At 35.6% G+C, this 22,382-nt stretch overlaps 1 protein-coding gene across 5 annotated transcripts in view; it reads left to right on the forward strand.

The window, feature by feature from the left end:
• LOC126980003 (trehalase-like) overlaps window positions 1-22,382 on the forward strand; it is a 111,245-nt gene that overhangs the window by 37,595 nt on the left and 51,268 nt on the right. For all 5 annotated transcript variants that reach the window (XM_050829623.1, XM_050829625.1, XM_050829621.1 and 2 more), the window contains exon 2: window positions 12,531-12,763. In XM_050829623.1, coding sequence (XP_050685580.1) covers window positions 12,681-12,763 — 83 coding nt within the window. In that variant the 5' untranslated portion in view covers window positions 12,531-12,680. The remainder of the gene's footprint in view (window positions 1-12,530; window positions 12,764-22,382) is intronic.

The raw sequence follows: 22,382 nt of genomic DNA on the forward strand, positions 1-22,382 counted from the left end.
CTGTAACCATCAGTGTTTCGAGGTTGTGGCCATCTTTGCTGGCGATATGTCCAAAGAACTCTAAGATTCTACGAAGGCAGATGGATGAGAGTCTGGTTTTTCCACCTAGAGTATGAAGGATGGATTTGTTGGTGCGGAATGCTGTCCAAGGGATTTGAAGCATCTTCCATCCATACATCTGCCTTTGTTTGCCTTTAAAGGTAGGCAACGCTCCTGGAGTTGCAGGAGAACGGCGGTGATCACATAACGTCAGGAGATCCGTACGCTCGTTTGAACTCCTCTTCCAAAAAAATCTAACATAGAAAACCTTACTCAATTTTATTAATCACTCCTTATAACATAAGTATCGTAAATGAAGTAAAATTACATTAATAAGTTTATTTGTTTGTAAACCGATTAAATTGAAACAAACAGTAAATATAACGGATCGCCGACAAACAGACATAAATATTTTTATGACAAATTTGATCTACAGACATAGGCACCTTCTAGATTTAGGTTAGGCGGTAATATATATAATGAAAATGGTCTTTGTTTGAGGCTCAATCACGCCTTAACCACTGATCGTATCGACATAAAAACTACTGCAATTCGATGCGAAATTTATCCTAGATGTTCTACTTATTTTTCGAATCCCAACGTTCCTTCATTTTTATTGCTGTTTTACTTTTATGAACATTTTTCAAAGGAAAATAATAAAATTACCAATATGAATATAAAAATGATAAATAAACTTTAATTTATTTCCTTTAAAAATTCACCCAACGAAGTGGGAGGGCTAGTGTGGTAATACATTTATCTCCATACCTCAAATAAGCCAAATATCTGTCAATCAAAAAGTGAATAATAAAGCCACTTAAATTCTGAACGAGAAACAACCTAGATTGAAGCTGTTATCTTTGATATAATTATACTGTTAGTTCCTATTTATTCAAGGTAGGGGAGACTGGGGTAATTGAACGCACTATTGTTAGTGATAATAACTTGTTTTATTTTATTATTTATTTCTCTTTATACACTTAAAACTAGTGCATAATCTCACAAAACTGTATTTTAAAAGTTTTGTGCTGTCATTGCATCAGTAAGTAATAAAAAAAATACTGTGCAATCAAAATATACAATACATAACAGCTTAATTGGTTTTTATTCTTTATGAGGAACAACTCGTTGACAAATAGACATAAGATGAACATTGTCTAATTTTAGGGTTTTTTTTTGAAGGGGAGGAAAATTAAATTACGTATTGAAGACCCCGAAACAGGGCCGATTTGTCGGGCGTGGATGTAAGCACCCCCTACCGACTAAAGACCTACTCTGTGCCGATAGCCTTAAAGGCTTTTACAGCATACTCGGGCGGGGGCCTTGGAGACATACTTGAGTTACTCTTCTTGTACAGAGCCCTAAAAATTAAAACTTAGAACGATTTTTAGACCAAACGTTCCTTTTTAAATAAAACACTTTTAAAGGATTAAAACGCGTGTAAGGTAACCGGTTAAAAATTGTAATCGTGTTTTTACATTACACCTCCCCCCCCCCTGGTTAATCCCCCTGAAAACGAGATCTAGAAAGGTCTTCAAACGCCAGGTTAACTGAAATTAAAATAAAAATGTAACTTTTACACAAAAATCTAATGTAAAAACACAGTAACAATGCCATGCGTTTTAATTCTTTAAAAGTGTTTTATTAAAATGTGTAGCACTCACGTTAATCAAAGAAAATACTACCAAACATCCCTTGTTTCCCCTCACAGAATGTATGGCGTAATAGAACGACATTAATTGATAACAGGTAATCTGTTCTCGCTATTTCATTGCATCTAATAAAGCGTTTGCAACATTTTATTTACTTAGCTTTCGCGTTTTTATTTTAAAATATCTCCCCCGTTTTAAGTTTTTGTAGTTTTATAAGTCCCAAAACTTATTTAATTAACTATGGCAATACTGAAGAACCTCCGTAAAATTTTCCTTTGGTAACAGATTAATAACCGTATTTTCTATGTACTAGTATTTTTTTCGCTATTATGGAGGATGTACTTCTCTTTAAAATTTCCAAATTCTTAAAGCATTGTTTTCGATTTAAAAAAGTTTCAAATATCTTCCAATCGTGTTTTCAGTTTAGGCGACGGAGAGAAAAAGGTTTGGAAACACATATATTTAAATTCCTCTTTGATAGGATATTTAGTTTAGTTGTAAAATCTCGAGAAAATCTCATATAATTATGGGAGTTTACCCTTAATTTTAGTGTTTCTACTGAGTAATGGGGAGAATGCGGATATGACGTTATAAACCCAACGTTGAGATTTAAGAGAACTACCATCTTTGTGACATCTCCATCAACCAATAAAATAATTCAAAATTGATGATCAATCAAAATTCCTGTTTGATGAAACAGAATTATTTTTGTCAGTTTCAACCAGTCTGATCGGCAAGTATACTTAAAGACAATATAAGCTCGAACTGTCTCGAAGGACCCAGTGCTCTGTGAACGGCTGGATCACTTGGCGTTGCGTAGAGACGTCGCTTCATTGTGTGTCTTCTACCGCATTTATCACGGGGAGTGTTCCGAAGAGCTGTTCAATCTGATTCCTGCCGCCGAATTCCACCTTCGCACGACACGCCACAAATTAGGATATCATCCCCACCATCTAGATGTGTGGCGGTCTTCCAAAGTGCGGTTTTCAAGGAGCTTTCTTCCACGTAGTACAAAGCTGTGGAATGAGCTTCCTTGTGCGGTGTTTCCGGGACGATGGGTACCTTCAAAAAAAGCGCGTACACCTTCCTTAAAGGCCGGCAATGCTCTTGTGATTCCTCTGGTGTTGCAAGAGAATGTGGGCGGCGGGGATCACTTAATTGACCCGTACGCTCGTTTGTCCTCCTATTCCATAAATATAAAGCACACTCTGTACAAAGAAGATGCACACTAGATTCACTGACAGCCTATGTAAATGAGATAGCAATAGTCTGTGACGTGTCTTATGTTTTCGTGTTTTCGTTATGGACGATTTGTACATTCGTACAACAAATCACATGTTCTAACATAGAAAATCATGAATTGCCAACGCATATTGTGAATGCATACATAACATATTTTATATGCGTCTACTGCTTTCTGATATAAAATAGTGTATATATGGAAATATTCACGAAAACATTTACCGCCAAACTTACCACACCATACAAACCTTGATAGCAATCTCACTGTATTTTTGATGTGTGGGCTTCTTTTTTTTACACTGTATGTAGTGCCTTTCAGGATTCTTGAAAAACCAAAAAATTCTGAGTGGCACTCCAATTGCGCTTGTCTCTTTGAGACATAAGTTTTGAGACATTTTTATGTTTTTATATTCTGTTATTTGGACAGATTTTCACTGAACACTTTGTCATTGCATGGCGTTGTATTCAAAGCGCGGTCGAAACACAAGTGAACGAAAACTCTCCCTAATAGACGCGTAGGCAGAGTTTTTCAGCAGATAATTTTTGAGTCTGATTGTGAGTCTAGTTTATTGTACGTCATTGCTAACACAGCTTGTCTTGATCGTCAGCTATGCGTCAGATAATTAACTAATGACTTAGCAATAGCAAACAATAATAATTATAGTTTGTAGTTACCTACGTGCAATTGTTTACTCATAGAGCAAACACTCGTTAACACAGCCTTAACGTGTTGCTGTAGTATTTTATTTATGACTATAAAGGATGAGACGAGCAGAATGTTCATGATAAGCACTGAATTGTAATGGGCAGGGATACGCCCTGCCCATACCTGCTGATCGCAGATTCTGAGGGACACTACAATTGGACGTAGTTAAGAAGAAAGGACTCAAACCACAGAAAGGCGGAGTGTTGAGTTATAGGCATTTGAAGTTTCAGCTCTGAATAATCTTCCATATAAATGTAATATATAAAATTCTCGTGTTACGGTGTGCGGGACCGAACTCCTCCGAAACGGCTTGACCGATTCTCATGAAATTTTGAGTGCATATTGGGTAGGTCTGAGAATCGGACAACATCTATTTTTCATCCCCCTAAATGTTGAGGGTGGTCAACATGATTTTTTTTTTGACATTTTTTTTTAAATTTGTTTGATTATGAGTCATCATTAAAAAATACATACAACTTTAAATTTTCACCTATCTACGATCAACAGTTACTTTTGTATCGTGATTTTAATATCGGCAATACAACGTTTGCTGGGTCAGTTAGTATCCTATATAAAAATAAAAAGTTTCCGTATACATTTTAAAAATAGGGTTTTAACTACATGACAGATTCGACCTTCAGGAGTACGATGGCATACTTAACTATATTTTGACCAAACTTGTGGTTTGAGTACTTTCTGCTTAACTACGTCCAATTGCACTCGTCACCTTGAGACATAACATGTTGTCTCATTTACTCAGTAATTTCACTAGCTACGGCTACGGCTTAGCATGAGTTATTCGGTGCCTTCTCCTTCCACTAATGAGGCATAAAAGGCATTTATTTTCTCAAAATTGATTCCTTTACAATTCTTTTTGATGTCATTTCTAATATACTAGATAATACTACCGCTTCGGGAACAATTGGCGCTCTGAGATAGAAGAAGCGGCGCAAGAAACTCTCCCAGCATTCTTTAGTTGATGATTTAGTATTTTCTTTGATTAACGCGAGTTTTACACATTTAAATAAAACACAGGGGCTCATTTCATCTGCATTCCCCCTGAAAACGAGATCTGGAAAGGTCTTGAAACGTCGGGTTAACTAAAATAAAGATGTAACTTTTACGCAAAAATCTAATGTAAAATTAGTTACAATTACACACGTTTTAATCATTTAAAAGTGTTTTATTTAAGTTAATGATTTAACTTTGTCGTCGACAGTTTTTCCTCCATTTTCACCGCTGGCTGTATCAGCTGTTTCAGAGTTCTATTTCTGTCGCATATCCTCAAGTTCCCACTCGCGACACCCAAATATAATGTGGCAGTGACCTCGTCCTAATATTCGCCACAGGAAACTTCAACTTACATCCTTGTTATGCTGGTTCATGGTGATTTATAGCTTTTTGAGTTATACTAATTCAATTTCCAATGTATGTTTGTTCATTCTTAAGGCGCTGTAACAGTAATTGAGTTTTTTTTAATGAAAATAAGGGACAAGACGAACATGACGTTCAGCTGATGGCTGCAGTGCCGCTTAGGATTTTTGAAAAACTCCAAAAATTCTGAGCGGCAGTACAACTGCGCTCGTCACCTTGAGACATAAGATGTTTAGTCTCATTTGCCCAGTAATTTCACTAGCTACGGCGCACTTCAGACCGAAACACAGTTATCCTTACACATTAATGCTTCACGGCTGAAATGGGCGCCGTTGTAGTATCCTGCATAATCTAGCCGGCATCCTGTGCAAAGGAGCTTCCACTGGTAAAAGTCATTGAGTGCCAAATAGATTTATACGATCATATAGAGAGCCACCTATATATTACCTATTACCTATATACCTAAAACGTAACTCGGGCCTCTAGTTAAATTAATGTTTTTAAGTGAAATTAATGATTATTATTGTACACTAGCTAATGCCCGCGACTTCGTCCGTGTAGATTAAGTTTTTTTTTAATAATAACCAAGTTTGGAATTAAAGATTATATCATGTCCTATTTAAGTTCCGGTTCCCGTTTTCGCTCCCGTTCCCAACATATTATATGAATCTTATTTCGAGGAAGATTGCTATGGCAAACTAAACAAATAAAATATTGGTATAGTTATACCTAATCGAAGTGAATTTTAGTTTTTCACAAAATCCCGAGGGAACCATTGATTTTTGAAACAAATTTCATTAAAATTGGTTCTTTATCTCCAGCTTAAAAGCGTAACAAACAAACTGACATTCACATTTATAACAATAGTAGGGATAAATCTACTGAACTCCTAAAAATCCAAAGAACAGCAAACTATTTATGTCACTTTCAAAGGTGGGAGAGAACGCGTAGGCCAAATACAAATAAAAATAAATTTGGCAATACCATTTGGCACAAGCATTTGTTACAAACTCGACTGAATGGATGCGAATGAACAACCATTAAATATATAAACACTGATGTAAGAAAATAACTATTTTGCGAGAATATTATCAAATTCACATTCAAATATTTTAACACAAATAAAATTTGAAAATTTGCAAGAGCGACGTCACATGCCAAATAATGATCCAATTTCCGATAAATGAGTACAATTTGGCTGCATTCTTATCGTGATTATTTAATAAGATCTATTTATAATCAATACGTCATCGGGGGTGTGACTGCGGTTGGATGAAGGCCCAGCACGTGATGTGTTGGTATGTCGAAGGTGGGTCCTTGCGTCATCAGCTCACTATTGTCTGGGCTATTATTAGTATGATTCGAATCTGCATGTTTGGCGTTAGTAGAAGTAGTCACAAATGAATGAGAAAGTGATTTCAATGAATCAAGATTCTGAAATAGATTATCTTCTTCTTCAGACGGTTTGTAGGTCAAATAGGCTGGCTTAAAAAAAGACTTGGAACTTCAGTTAATAATATAATACAATACAAGTACCGAGACGCAATACACCGAACCGGTGCGATCGAGTACATCGCGGGCAGAGGTTGGGGACACCGCTCTCCTTTATATCGCACCCCTGTTACTTATACTAGCCGCTAGAGTTGAATATCTGTATGGTAATTGTGGCACTGTGGTAAATGAGTGTGGATCAATTTATCTGCCAATATCTACAATTTACTGTCTAGTTTCTTAAGTGACCCCACAGCAAAAGTTTCAAAAAATCTGTTAAACTGTTAATATTATTCAAAATCTATTGTTAACAGAAACTTGGCTTATTTTATACAGACAGTAAAAACTTAAAGCATGTTAAATGTAATAAAAAAACATTAATTAAATTAAATATTTACTTTACTCAAAACAAATCTTATATAACTATATTTAAAACACTATAATTACATTAAATTCAAACTATCATTACGGGAAAGTTTACCAAGAATACTGGCAGCATTACCGCGTTGGATAGCTCTAGACTGATCCGTTGAACGAAATGGCTGCCAGCGCTTGGATTGCCAGTAGCCCAATTGAGGTGAGAAGATAGTAAATTCTCTGATAAAGAAACTTCACAAAAATGTAAGACTCACTGAGACAAAATTAAATTATTGCTATAAAATAAAGAAAATCTACCAAACATGTCTTAGAACAGTGATTTGACAAAACGTTTACGAATGCAGAGTATCGGCATGGCAGAAGGTTCAGTTGATTTTCTGCAAAAACAAAAGCTAGTGCAGAAAGCTGAATTTTATGCGGAAAATTGTCAAAACTAAAACTAAGAAAAAAAAATCAAATTCCAAATTTCTATATTTGATAGTAAATATATAATATACAAAATTACTTATAATCCACTTATTAAAGCAATTTACAATTAAGCCTTATATATGTAGGTATCAGAAAATTAATTTCTACAACCTTATCTACGTGTTGAGGGATTAAACTTTATTATGCTTAAAAAACTAATACATAAGGATTGTGGGGGGAAAATCCAGGAAACTGGGAAAACCTGGCTATTTGCTATCACTTAACCTAAATTAAGACGAATGACTAGAGCTTAAAACTAACTTAAAACTAAGGTAAATAAATACATAGATTATGTATACATAGATATATAATATATAAATATAAGAGGGAGGGGGGGGGGGGGATCTCGGAAAAGGAAAGGAGGGAGAGGAAGTAGGAGGCCAGTTTTTGCCGATATTTAATACTTACAACTAAACCAATTTACAATATATTGGTTTTACATTTATTCAGACCTAGCTAGAACTTAGTATTACTGACTAATATACCTTTGTTATGTTATACTAACATCTAAGTAAATACTAGAAGATTCGAAAAACACGTAGAAAGACTCGAGCCAAGGTTGGGCTAAGGTAACTAGTAATCTTTCAATTGACGTCTATATAAATTGGTCCGTAAATCGAGCGGCGGAAGTGCACACTTTGCTTTTCCGTAATACCACTGTAGATGCGACGTTTTGCGCACAAATGGAATGGAAACTTTTCCATTTGCCAATCAATGTTTATTGCTATAGTCTGTGTTCGATGCGTTATCATTTACTTATATTAACTTAACTATCTGGCCTGGACGCTGTTCTGTAAATAGAAAAAAAATATGATTTAAGTCATTATCATCATTTCAGCCGGAAGACGTTCACTGCTGGAGAAAGGCTTCCCCCAAAGATCGCCATGACGATCGGTCCTGTAATTGTAATTACAGCGATCTTGACCAGATCGTCGGTCTATCTTGTGGGAGGCCTATAAACACTACGTCTTCCGGTATGATTTAAGTATTCGGGAATAATTTAGTCTAAAGATACCGGTTATGTGTTACCTTTTTTTTTTTATGGAATAGGAGGACAAACGAGCGTACGGGTAACCTGGTGTTAAGTGATCACCGCCGCCCACATTCTCTTGCAACACCAGAGGAATCACAAGAGCGTTGCCGGCCTTTAAGGAAGGTGTATGCGCTTATTTTGAAGGTACCCATGTCGTATCGTCCCGGAAGCACCGCACCAGGAAGCTCATTCCACAGCTTTGTAGTACGAGGAAGAAAGCTCCTTGGTAACGCACTGTGGAGAACCGCCACACATCCAGATGGTGGGGATGATATCTTAACTTGTGGCGTGTCGTGCGAAGGTGGAATTCGGCGGCAGGAATCAGGTTAAACAGCTCTTCGGAACACTCCCCGTGATAAATGCGGTAGAAGACACACAATGAAGCGACGTCTTATCTTTTTTAATTATTAAAAAGGAAACATGAACGTATTTTTGAATGATAATTTCCTTTAAATACCTTGTTTGTAGCTGACAAGACGGTGATGGGGAGGGTCTTGTTGCATGAAGCGAAGCGATTACCCTTAAGATATAATACCCAATTAAATGATATGTTACAAAAAGTAAAAAAAAATATATCTTAACTTATTTATAATAAAAAGGATTAATATCGTATTTATGTCAACAGATTTTACATTACCGCTTAATCATTGCCTATTAAGCCATAAGAGATAGACATATGCCCTCTCGGACGTTTCTTTAGACCTATATAAGATACACAATATAGTATTTTGTTATTTATCCCAAAGGGTTTAGACAGCGTTTTCGTTGAAAGCTCCCAGACGGCTTGTGTTTTTCCGACGCCTTCAACAAATATCGTTAATATATACAAAAATGTAAACAAAAACTTTACAAATTATATACTAAAACCTTCCTCAAATACCACGCTATCTTTTGGTGGAAACAACATGAAAATCAGTATAGTAGTTTTTGAGTTTATTGGGAACAGGCAAACAGACCGACGCAGCGTAGGGTTTTGTTTTCTAAGATGTAGAGATACAATGGATCTCGCTTGTGACGACGACGAAGAAACGATTACATCTCCGTCTTTATATCCGGAAGTATATAAAATACGTACATCTACATCATCTACATACTAATAAATGCAAAGCTGTTTTTTCCTCCGGTTATACTGCGAAAAGTACTGCTGATTAATGTTTTTTTTTATATGAGAGGGGCAAACAGGCAAGAGGCCACCGGGATGGGGAGAGGTGAGGCAACCGCCCATGGACATCCGCAACAACAGGTGTGTCAAGAAATGCGTTGCCGGCCTTTAAGGTGGGAGTATGCTTTTTTCTTGAAGGTCCCTAAGTCGTATCTGTTCGGGAAGACCGCCGCCAGTAGTTGATAGTTGATTAATGGTGTTCTTTTCTGTTCAGTTCAGAATTTATTAGAAGGTTTTAGTGTACGATATGTTGGTGATTACTTATCCGGAACCTATATTTTTTTGTCTTAAAAATATCTATATATTTGCAATACAAATAGTTCAGTCAATAACATTTCATTGCATAAAACAATGTTTACCGGGTCAACATTATTGTAAGAAGATAATCAGAAAGGATTAATACTATATTTTATTGTTTGCACAATGAGCTTATATTATCGAAAACAAAACCGAGAATATTGGTCAAAAGTCTTGAGTTTCTATCCAAGATAATTCCCGAACCTGTCAAACTTGCTGAACATTACCTGCCCATTGCGCTTATCAAAAATGCTGAACTATGTGTAAAATGCTGAATATAATAATATGAAAGTAATTACTAACAATGTGTACACGAGTCGATCAAAGGTCAATCGTAAAATTGCTTCGTAATAACTTCTTGCAAGGTTTTTATTTGCAGATAATTATTATATAAGTTTTTCATTATCATCATTATCAGCCGGAAGACCATCGGTCCTGCGCTGCCATCCAACGTATTCCGGCGATCTTGACCAGATCATTGGTCCATCTTGTGGAGGGCCTACCAACACAGCGTCTTCCGGTACGTGGTCGCCGTTCGAGGACTTTACTGCTCCAACGGCCATCTGTCCGTCGAACTATGTGCCCTGCCCACTGCCACTTCAGTTTCGCAATCATTTTATCAGTGTAAAATTCTATAACCCACTTCGATGATTGCTAGTTAGTATAAGCACATTGCTGTCCGAGTTAAATTAGCTGCACCGCGCCGTCCGCGTGGTCAATTTATTTGTATGTACCAACTCTAGCGCTCCGCCCAGACGTAGGTATAAATTTCATGGAGACCGCTGAGTCGCACTACTGTTCTATAACTTGTACTGTGGCACAAGTACTTAAAATGTCAAAAACCTTAAGATACTACCCGTGCTTTTCTACATGGTATAATGTTCCAAATTTTCTACTAAGTCCAAGGATGGTTGATGGTTGGTCCAATGAAATGTGTAAAAAAAATATAACTTAATATTTTTTTAAAGTGAGATATGATTCTTATTTTTTAATATTAACTCCACTAAGAATGTTTACATTTTTTTTTATATATATTTGAAATCATTTTACAGTTATATATTTAGGTATCATCCTTTGCACAGGATGCCGGATAGATTATGGGTACTATAACGGACCTATTTCTGCCGTGAAGCAGTAATGTGTAAGCATTATTGTATTTCGGTTTGTAGGGCGCCGTAGCTAGTGAAATTACTGGGCAAATGAGACTTAACATCTGATGTCTCAAGGTGACGAGCGCAGTTGTAGTGCCACTCAGAATGTTTTGGGTTTTTCAAGAATCCTGAGCGGCACCGCATTGTAATGGTATCAATTACCATCAGCTGAACGTCCTACTTGTCTCGTCCCTAACTGGCATAAAAAAGTTAAATTTATTTAGTTTACTTAAATAATTAAAGTTTTATTTTAATTAAATAGCTAGATAATTTAATGTACTTACTGTAACAAAACAGTAAGTACATTTAATTATCTAGATACAAATCTAGCCATCTAGCCATAGGAATGTTTATTCTTTTATACAATACGCTCTTAGTAAACAGATTAAAAGTACATAAGTTTTTCTTGAGTTGTTATCAGATAACTCGCCCGCATGAGAAATGAATTTGGAAAGAATTTATGTCGATTTATTAGAATATTGTAACCTTGAGTACAGATTACTAATATGTTATGACGTAACAGAAAAATCACTCCCTTGTTAAAATCAAATACCTACTCTTTTCCACTGTCAGAGAACATAATATTATATGATCTAAAACGGTAGACTTAACGTCGCTTTTACTTTGTACATGCACGATGTACCGACACGCGCCCGTTACGGGGTGAAGTAGTATAGGGTTGACCCCTTAGATTATTTATATGTTACTTAAGTCTATATGTTACTTTTTTTTTTATGAAAATAAGGGATGAGACGAACAGGACGTTCAGCTGATGGTAATAGATTCGTCCTACCCGTAATGGGTATGCAGTGCCGCTCAGGATTCTTGAATAACCCTAAAATTCTGAGCGGCACTACAATTGCGCTCGTCACCTTGAGACATAAGATGTTAAGTCTCATTTGCCCAGAAATTTCACTAGCTCTTCAGGCCGAAACACAATAATGACTACATATTACTGCTTCAAGGCAGGTCGCCGTTGTGGTACGCATAATCTTTTTTTTTTAATTTAACTGCCATCAGTCGGTAACGACTAGTTCCGTAGAGTTTAGCTTAACTTAAATTTGTGTTTTAGAGGCCATCGCCTCGACAGGCCCTAATTCTAATGAGGCTCGCTTTCTTTTCAGTCTTCTCACGGCTTGAGAGGACTCGAGCAGCTTAGTAGCCAAGGGATTTGGGTGAGTGGCTAGGCGTTCGGCGTAGCGTCTGGAATGATTTTTTATTTCCTCCTTTATGTTGGGCATGTCCAGATATTTATGTACCTCGTCACTGCGAGCAAACCAGGGTCCATTTACTATTGTCCGCAAGATACCATTTTGTGCTCTTTTTGCAGACATAGTACCAAATAGGCTTGACGACTGCATTGTATAGAAGTAATTTGTTTTCTATGGAGAGAATTGAATTTCGGCCCATTAGTACCCATAATCTACCCAGCATCCCGTGCAAAGAAGCCTCCCACTGGTATCTACTCGTCTTCCATAAAAAAATACTCCTCATAATATTTAATGTATATTTAATAATTTGTTTTTTTTTGTTACAGATCAATGCATTAATACAAATGCCTCCAGGATGACATCATATCCCAGACGAAAGCCTTTCAAGAAATTAAGCACTTTCTTGAACACGTAATAAGAAAGACTTAAGTTCCTATAAGTTAAGTAGTGTTATATTAGTTAGTGCCATTGTAACAATGAAAATGTTAAGTGTTATTGTGTTATTGGCGCTGGGCGCAGTTGAAGCCGATCGTAGAAATCTACCTCCAACGTGTGATAGGTGAGTAAACTTTACTTAAGGACTAATTCTAATTGATTTGATGACGCATAAACACTATACAGTAATAGAACAGTACTTTAACATCATACTAGAGCGTCCGAATCGACGCACGCACACATACACATGATTTATACGGACGCTAAGCAAACTTGGAAAGACAAAACTATTGAGTGCCACGCCGTACGCCGAGACACGTCCACGTTAAGGCCCGGTTTCTGCCGCCCGATTACAGATATCTCACATATCCGCTCTGTCGCGCCGCTTGCTCGCTCACGGCACAAAATCATCAAAAATGAGACCTCTTCTCCGCTTGATCCATTTCCACCGAAGCTAAGCGGAGAGGAGATGTGGAAATAAAGAAATCTGATTGGTTATCAAAACGTATCTCCTCTCCTCTCCGCTTTGGTGGAAACCGGGCCTAAATTAGCTGCACCGCGCTGTCCGCGTCGTCAATCTTTTTGTATGTAGTATGCACCAACCCTAACGCTCCGCCCAGACGTAGGTATTGAGTTACGCTTCTATTCTATTACTTGTACTGTGGCATAGAGCGCTGTGGTTAGTGACCCACTGAGCTATAGGTCCCGGGTTCGCATCCCGGTAGGTAAAAACATAAACTTTATGATGAATATGGATGTTTGTTTCCGAGTCATGGATGATTATTCAGTCTCATGAATATTAATGTATGTATATCGTATTAAATATATCGTTGTCTTGCACCCGTAGCACAGGCTATGCCTTTGTATGGGCTTGCCCAATAATTTGTGTAAGTGTGTCAATATAAAAAAATGCTTATAAATGTTAGGTTTGTAGTTTAACTAAGCTAACTCCTAACAAGGCGTATAAACGGGTGTTTTAACCGTTGAAAATAGCATGGCGACCTGTTTTTAATTTGCTATCCATAGGTGACATGCTCAATGACATAGGGGACTTGATCCCAAAGATTTTGTTATTATTAAAAATCTATATTGGCAACAGAGGGCACGAGTACGAGTGGACCAAGAACTACCAGAAGAAGATATAAGTTATGCCTACTACTCGGTTGGGTCGAGTTAGTAAGTCTTTTGTTGGGCGATGTATATGCTTAATATGATCCCAGAAAATGTACAAAACAAATGTGTTACGAAATTTAAAAGAATTTATAAAAAACGTTTGTGTGGTTACTATAGCATAAACGATTTTCTTAATGACACCACAGACTGGGAATGTGAAAATATGGTACGATATCACATTGTAATCCATATTTTTATATATAAAAAAAAGCCCGCTGAGTTTCTTGCGCTTATTCTTCTCAGGTCTGAGGCAGTCTTTTTGAATGGGTGGTAGTTTTTGACGTTCAATAAGTGATTTTTAATCCTATTTTGAATAAAAATATTTAAATTTGAATCTACCAGCGTGCGGTTCGCATGTTGCTATGTGTTTTCGGTTCTATTTTACGTTGTGGAGTCATGGGCCTTAACCCAAAATATGAGGAACCGCTTAGAGGCATTTGAAATGTGGGTGTACAGAAGAATTCTGAAGATATCCTGGACGGATGGAATATCGAATGTTTTGCAGATTATGAACAAAAAGGTAGAGATCTTGAAAACTGTCAAGAAACGCAAGCTGTCGTACTTTGGTCACATAATGCGTAATGTTAAATACGACCTGCTCCAACTCATCATGCAAGGGAAAATCGAGGGAAAGCGTCCACCCCGAAGAATGCGTACTTCGTGGCTTAAGAATCTCCGGACATGGTTCAACCTTAGCACAGGATCCCTATTCCGAGCTGCCGTGTCAAAGATAAAAATAGCACTAATGATAGCCGACCTCCGGTAGGAGATGGCACCTCAAGAAGAAGAAGAAGATCCATAGGCGTTATTTCTATTTGGTTAAATAGTAGGTACAGTACCTTAAGACGTCTTTTTGTTTATTGCATATCTATGCCGTCGAATTATGTTTGCCTCACGGACAAAAGATCGGATTCAGATTTCTCGCGAATTATTTTTATGACATTATAGACTCACTACTAACTAGAAAAAGAACGAAATATTAATTATTAGAATGTATTATACAATATTGTAGAAATTCTTAAGATACAGCGGTGAAATTTGTATGCGTTCAAGTAACCTTGAGTCTAGGTCAGATAGTCAAAGATTATAATTAATTCAGAGCCGCCGGACGCAAATCATAATGTAGGTACCTATTATAAAATGCTGCACTGTGGTACTGTAATTTCGACCGCGTGCTTTCCGTGTTATAATTTGTACGCTACCTCCACACGGAATCTACAGGAACTTATTAACTATAGACCAAATTCGTTACGTTGAAATATTTTATATATATAATATCTTACTAATAGGTATATTTTTGTCAAATTAGTATATCAATTAGTGTTTCCGGGACGATACGATATGGTACCTTCAAAAAAAGGGGGAAACCTTCCTTAAAGGCCGGCAACGCTCCTGTAATTCCTCTGGTGTTGTAAGAGAATGTGGGTGGCAGTGATCACTTAACACCAGATGACCCATGCGCTCATTTGTCCTCCTTTTCCATAAAAAAATCTATGTCTATATATTAATCATGAACTTGTTTAATACCAAGATAGTAAGTTCTAATTACTTAATTAGATTGTTTACAAATAATTCATCAGGTGAAATGAGTATTGCCAAGGTCATTGAAAGTAAAGCAGAAAACCGTTGAGTTAAGCCAGTGGTCGGAAAAGTGCGGCTTCATGTGGCTCTTTGGTTCCATAAGTACGGCTCTAGCACTAATATCCACGGATGGCGCAACAATATTTTCATTTAAAAAAACCTTAGTTGGAAAAAAATAACATCTAATTTCGATAAATTAAAATTCGATCAAACTTTCCAATGATATGCAAGCACATTTTTCGCTTTATAAATGTTTATTAAGTATGAAATTTAGTTTTATTAAGTGTAATATAATGTATAAATATAAGTTACTAAACAAGAAGATTTGGCTTCCAATATTTTTTTTATTGTTGTAATGTTCATATTTGGCTCTTTAGATAGACAGTCTGCCTTATACCCCCTATATACCCTATCTTACAAACTTAGGGTATATTGCTCCATAATAAAACCGATCTGGACACATGGAACCCAACTGTGGTCGACAGCCAGCAAATCCAACATCATGTGCCTCCAGAGAGCTCAAAACAGTACACTAAGGGTACTTTCATCGGCGCCTCGGTACGCTCGAAACTCGGAAATCCATGAGTATCTGGAAATCCCAACCATATTTGACGAAGTAAAACGATACTCAATCAACTATAAGGCTCGTTTGACAACTCACCCAAACCCGCTATCCAGTATGCTCTTGCAGCAAAATCCGATTAGAAGACTCAAGATAGCCGATGTGCTACTTAATTGAGGGGAGATGGGGCAGTGGCTCCACCTCGCCAAACCTCAACCTCTTGCAACTCCCTGATTATAGTCTTAAGGACTGATCGCAGGTCTAAATAACGGAAAATAAAAATATTTGGCTCTTTGGCTAATAAGTTTGCCGACCACTGAGCTAAGCACATGTATACACTGGTATTTCTTTATATTCTACATTTCCAAATTTATTATAATTTTGTTTGATTCGGCTCTTGTTATATTCGAACAATATAATCAAATAAATAAATGAAATCCTTAGTGGTTTTAACACATTCTACTTAATCTTACAAACAGTGGCAAGAACCTCCTTTTAAGCATATAAAGAATGCTTGTGCCAAGAGGCTCCCCTCTTTCTTAGCCTTAAAATAATATACTTTGAGAATTTTATGAAATATGATAAAGCGAGTTTGTGTGTGTGTGTGTGTGTGTGTGTGTGTGTGTGTGAGTGTGTGTGTTTAATTAGTCAGATAAAATTGAATTGAATTGAAAATTTAACAATGAGTATTTTAAGAATAAGTAATTAAATCGTTTGTCAATTAATGCTATTTATACGTACCTGGCTAAAGAAGTAGATGATATATATAGATTTGATTCCATTTTACTAGTATTCGGGAGGCTTTTTTACAAAGAATGCTGGTTAGGTGCTAAACACAGTGGTGCCTTTTCCTACTTTAAAGCAGTTATGTGCAAGCATTGTGTTTCGGTTTTCGGTTACTGAAATGAGACTTAATATCTTATTATACAAATGCTTTGCAAGGCTGACTGAAATTCAGTTCGTGCCAGATTTCGGCGAGACAACACGTCCTGAGGATGCCTCGTGTGGAGGTGAAACACGTGTCGAATTGTTTTTAAAAACAAATATTGGCGGAATTAACACTAAAGAAATCTTAAATCATTTGTTTAATTATGGATTTCCGCAAAGTAACGCCTAATTCAATAAATTTTTCTTAATATCTTATGTTTGAAAGTGACGAGTGCAATTGTGATACCGTTCATAATTTTGATTTTTTTTATGAATATCGAGCTATATTGCATTGTAATGGACAAGGTGTATCTTTCTTGACTATCGTCACCTTTTCTCATAAGAACAGTTGAAGTTATTTTTTTTTACCTACGTTTGGGTGCACGGTCTATGTTTGTTGTTTAAGTCTTGCAATAAATATTGCTACAAGGAAATAATTCTTTTTATTCCTTTTGTATAAAACATCTAATCCTGTAGTGTCCGTTAGTAATAATATAAATTAAGCTCATTCAAAAATATGGTTTCCATTGTAGTTAATATAGTCATTTGAACGTTGAAGCCAGTTATCAATTGAAAAAACGCAATGTTTTTTCTTTGGGAAAATTCTTCGCTGTCAATCTCATGGATTGTTCAACGGACTACGAATTATCATGGCGTTTAGACAGATACTCTCTCAAACTGACAATAAATCATATACATATAAAAAGACAATGAATCATATATAGCGGATTATGATGCGGCAGTAAAGTCTTCGAATGGCGACTGCATACCGGAATATGCAGTGTTGGTCGGTTGATGACGATGATTATGGTTTCACATCATTTCAATTGACTTACCTAATCATCCCACTCCATTTAATTATTAGAAGAATATTTAGCACAGATAAGTGCGAAAATTCGAAAATGAATAACACGTTCTAAATTCAATTTTTTTTTTTATTGGAACAGCATTATAATTATCATTTTATGGTCAGACTATATTCCGGACTATATAAATTCCGACGCTAGCTTGTATTTATAAATTACAAGCAATCTAGGGCAACATAACAAATAAGGAAATATTATGTTAACTATGTCTTAGTATTATTATTAATTTATAATAATGTTCGTGTAGGAAATTGTTACTAATAAATGTAGAACTAACTGTAGACCGTCTAAGGTATGTTTATATATTTTTTAAAGTTTTCATGTAAGCATTGTTCAAAAAATCTATTTAAGTACCATAACGGAGCCTATTTCTGCCGTGAAGCAGTAATGTGTGAGCATTACTGTATTTCAGTCCGAAGGGCGCCGTGGCTAGTGAAATTACTGGGAAAATGAGACTTAACATCTTATGTCTCAAGGTCATGAGCGCAGTTGTAGTGCCCCTCAGAATTATTGGGTTTTTCAAGAATCCTGAGCGTCACTGCCTTGTAATGGGCAGGGCGTTACAACTACCATCACCTGAACGTCCTGCTCGTCTTGTCCCTTATTGTCATAACAAAAATATTAATTGAATAAGGCTAGTTTTTAATAATGTAATGTAATAATATAATTCAAGTGCTGTAACTGTGTTACAGTTTCCCAGTCGCATATAATCATTCACTCTGTACTCTTACCACAATACAATTTATTTAAGTTTAGTCTTTGACATCTATTTTAAGTTTAGTCTTTGACATCTATTTTCATCTTCAATAAATAATTCCAATATCTGGTTCAATGATCAGATTATTAGTTTGCCAAGTAAAAATAAAATTACGCTGACGCACTTGCGAGTGACCGCTAGTCAATTCATGTAATAACACCAGTCAATTTCGACGACAAAGAGTTCCGTACGATCGCTCAAGATGTAACAATATATATTTTGATTAATTTTGTAATTTTTAACTTACCCCTTGAAAGTTTTCATACATCGGGAAGTTATTGGTTTTACCCCATTTTTCTAAAATCAAGTTTTTATCAAATCTCAACGTTTTAAGGTCCTAGGAAGCATCCCTGACTATTCCCGCGATGGTGTCCGTACGTGTATATAGGTGTATGTGTGTGTGTGTGTGTGTGTGTAGGGATGTATGATGTAAACCTCTTGTAACTTTTGAACGACTCGACCGATTTCATCGCGGTTGGCGCCTTTCGAAAGGGCTTGACCAAACTTAGATTTGGATACAATTCGAACCGATTCAGACTGGTAGAAAACTGCGTGAAAATCGATTTATTCATTCAAAAATATGAGTTTTAAACCAATTGCCGTTTAAAAAACTATAAAATAAGGTTTTATTTAACTTTTATCACACTGTACAATCTAACTTTTATGCAAAAATAATGAAAAAAACGCAGTTACAATTACACGCGTTTTAATGCTTTAAAAGAGTTTTATTTAAATGTGTAACACTCGCGTTAAAGAAAATAACCAACTGAGCACAACCCGAAAGTTGGTCATAAAAGATTAAAAACCACAGATATACCTTGGTTGATTGCTAATTATTTAGCTACAATTATCTTGTTTATTATTAAAATACAGTAATCGATTATTAATGTAATCTCCGACTCGTTAATCATTGCTACATTAGTTTCCTTACAAGGACTTCCTGTCTGGTTATTTATTTTAATATTTGACCCGTACACGTCCAGTTAGGTTAGAATGTCAATCTTATTAGCATAGTAATAACTAATGTAATTCTAAATTTTGACTGTGAAAGGCACTAATTCTATTCATTGATTGATATAAATATTGTGTATAAAAAAGCAATTTTTTGGTCTTATGAAACCACGATTAAAATGAAACTTTTTTTCACAAAATAACATATTAATATCAGCATAATAGAAAAAAAAACAAATTTATATAATATGCTTTACATATTCATAAAATAAAAATATGGTGTAAGTAGTAAGTAAATCCTTTATCAGCTTTGATTAAAGTTTAATAGAATTGAGATGGAATTAAATTGAATTTGGTGATAAGCCTTTAACCGATTTTAGTCTTTCTACCAAAAAAATAATAGTTAAATTAATACTTTAATAATACACTCTGTTTTTATTACTTTATCTATGAGATTAATGTCAAAGAATAAGCAAATATCGGAAACAGCTTCAGTCTAATTACCAGACACGTTACGGTAACAAAACCAGTTTGCACTGGACAAGTGTAGGAAGTTGCCGCGACCTTCATCTGTCGTGAGGTGAAAATTTGCACAGCTCAGTTATTTTTGCCTATTTTATCTTATTGTATAAAGATGCGGTCACACTGGGTACAGATTTCTCATTTTATTTTAAGTTGATGGTTTAGTATTGAATGTAGTTGTGATTACATTCGTATTGATTGTCCTGCCATGTCAATAAATTATACCAAAAAATACTCTACAAATAATAGAAAAATTTTCACATTTTTTTTTCTACGCCTTGTACCGTCTTACTAAAAACCACTTATGCTTAGACAAAATGAAAACCGCAGGAATTAAGGAATTATAACAAGGCCATGAGGCCAATTTTGAAACTAAAAACCTCTCTTTGTGAATCTCTTCTATTATTGCATATAAACTTTGATCTAATATCCATTGTTGACGTTAGTGGTGTGAGGTATCACAGGAGCGTTCCCAGCCTTTTATTAAAGTGTTCGCACCTTTTTTTGAAGGTACCCAAGTCGTATAGTCCTGGAAACACCGCACAAGGAAGCTCATTCCACACCTTTGTTGTACGTGGGAGAAAGTCCTTTGAAAACCGAAGCCACACATCCAAATGGTGGGGATGGTATCCTAATTTGTGACGTGTCGTGCGAAGCTGGAATTAGATAGTAAATAAATTGAGATAATAATACAAAAAATAAAAGATATTAGCAACTTGATTTGGTACAGTTATAGTTAATATGGAGAAAATGAATAAATTTAAACTTATGTAAATGACTCGAAGTTGATTAATTATTGTCCGACATCCGATTAACATTGGTTCGACGGTCTTGTAAATATATATATTTATTGCTTCCTGACATTTAAGTGTAAGTCATATACCTACGTAATATTTTGAATAGTTAGTGCAGAAATGTCGTTGTTTCTGTCTATCTCTAAGCTGCACCAAGATTGGTAATTTCGGTAACCATTTTTAATATTATATCTGATGATAAAATTCAATTTGCAACTATTATAAAAGCTATTTACTTTAATTGTTTTTGTTTTTTTTATGGAATAGGAGGACAAACGAGCGTACGGGTCACCTGGTGTAAAAGTGATCACCGCCGCCCACATTCTCTTTCAATACCAGAGGAATCACAAGAGCGTTGCCGGCCTTTGTAAAGTTGTTAAAGGTGTTTTAAATAGAACCTCTAGGGCCTTACAAACTATTGTTTACAAATAAAACATTTTGCTTATGATTGGTTATTCAGACGTATAACGTTTCCCGGGTTTATTTGCGAGACTTCTTGACATTCGGAAAACTTAAGAATTATTATTGTATTGACAGTGTTGTCAGCGATATAGTCAACATTTTGCATATTCTTGGTTTACTCTCAGGTATAACTTTAAACCAAGCTTATTTGTAAGGCCGCTAAAGTCTACACGACCATTTGAATGTGGCCAAAATAACAATATTTTGTGTCCTGTGTGTCCATGACCTTAGTGATATCTTGATTACGATTATATTTTTTGCTTTGCATGAGTACTGTGTTCTTATATCATTGGTTTTTATTCAATGATGTAATATGCTAGCAAATTTACGTAATATAATAACATTTAGTAAAATTACCACACAATCCATTCGCAGTTAAAGAAAAAGCGTAAAGAACTTCCACGTTGGTTTGTTGCACGACCGCATTTTTGTCATCTCATTCGATGAAGAAAATAAAATTGGTAGTTTTTTTTTTATAAAGTTCTCACAATATGTGATTCTTCCGCGATTTCGCTATCTAAACCATTGAACTTTAGTAATCTATAATAATATAATACTGAAACACTTTTGGACAATTAATTATCTTGCCCCAAACTAGGCCTAGCCTGTAGGCACTATAGGTTCAAGACAGAGACATATTTAATACAATATATTTTTTTAAATATATATGTAGACATCCATGATTTGGAAACAAACATCCATACTCATCATACAAATGGTTGCACCTACCTGGATTCGAATCCGGCTATATGGGTCGTCAAATCTACCTAAAAAAAGGTAAAATTTCGTGCACATATTTTTGAAATTGCGAAACAAACGGACAAAAGTTTAAGTGGTTTTTCTGGTTTAAGTAAACATTTATATGTAGAATTTTATACTGCTTTGATTGATAGATTTTTATTTAAAAGTAATATTACAATCGTAACTATCTTTACAATTTTATTTAAGTTACAGAACACCATTAAATCTGCTTTTATTGATATTGAGATATGATATTGATATTGGGATTGACCGAAACTGGCTCTATCGAATATAATGTTCATCACAGAAAATATGTGCTATGTAGGATGATAAAAAAAATTAACACAAAAACAACGGACTTCAAAAAAAGCTATTCCAAAGCAATAGTTATAATGTGCGGTAAAAAG

The sequence above is a fragment of the Leptidea sinapis genome, chromosome 4, assembly GCF_905404315.1.
Source record: "Leptidea sinapis chromosome 4, ilLepSina1.1, whole genome shotgun sequence".
NCBI classification, from domain to species: domain Eukaryota; kingdom Metazoa; phylum Arthropoda; class Insecta; order Lepidoptera; family Pieridae; genus Leptidea; species Leptidea sinapis.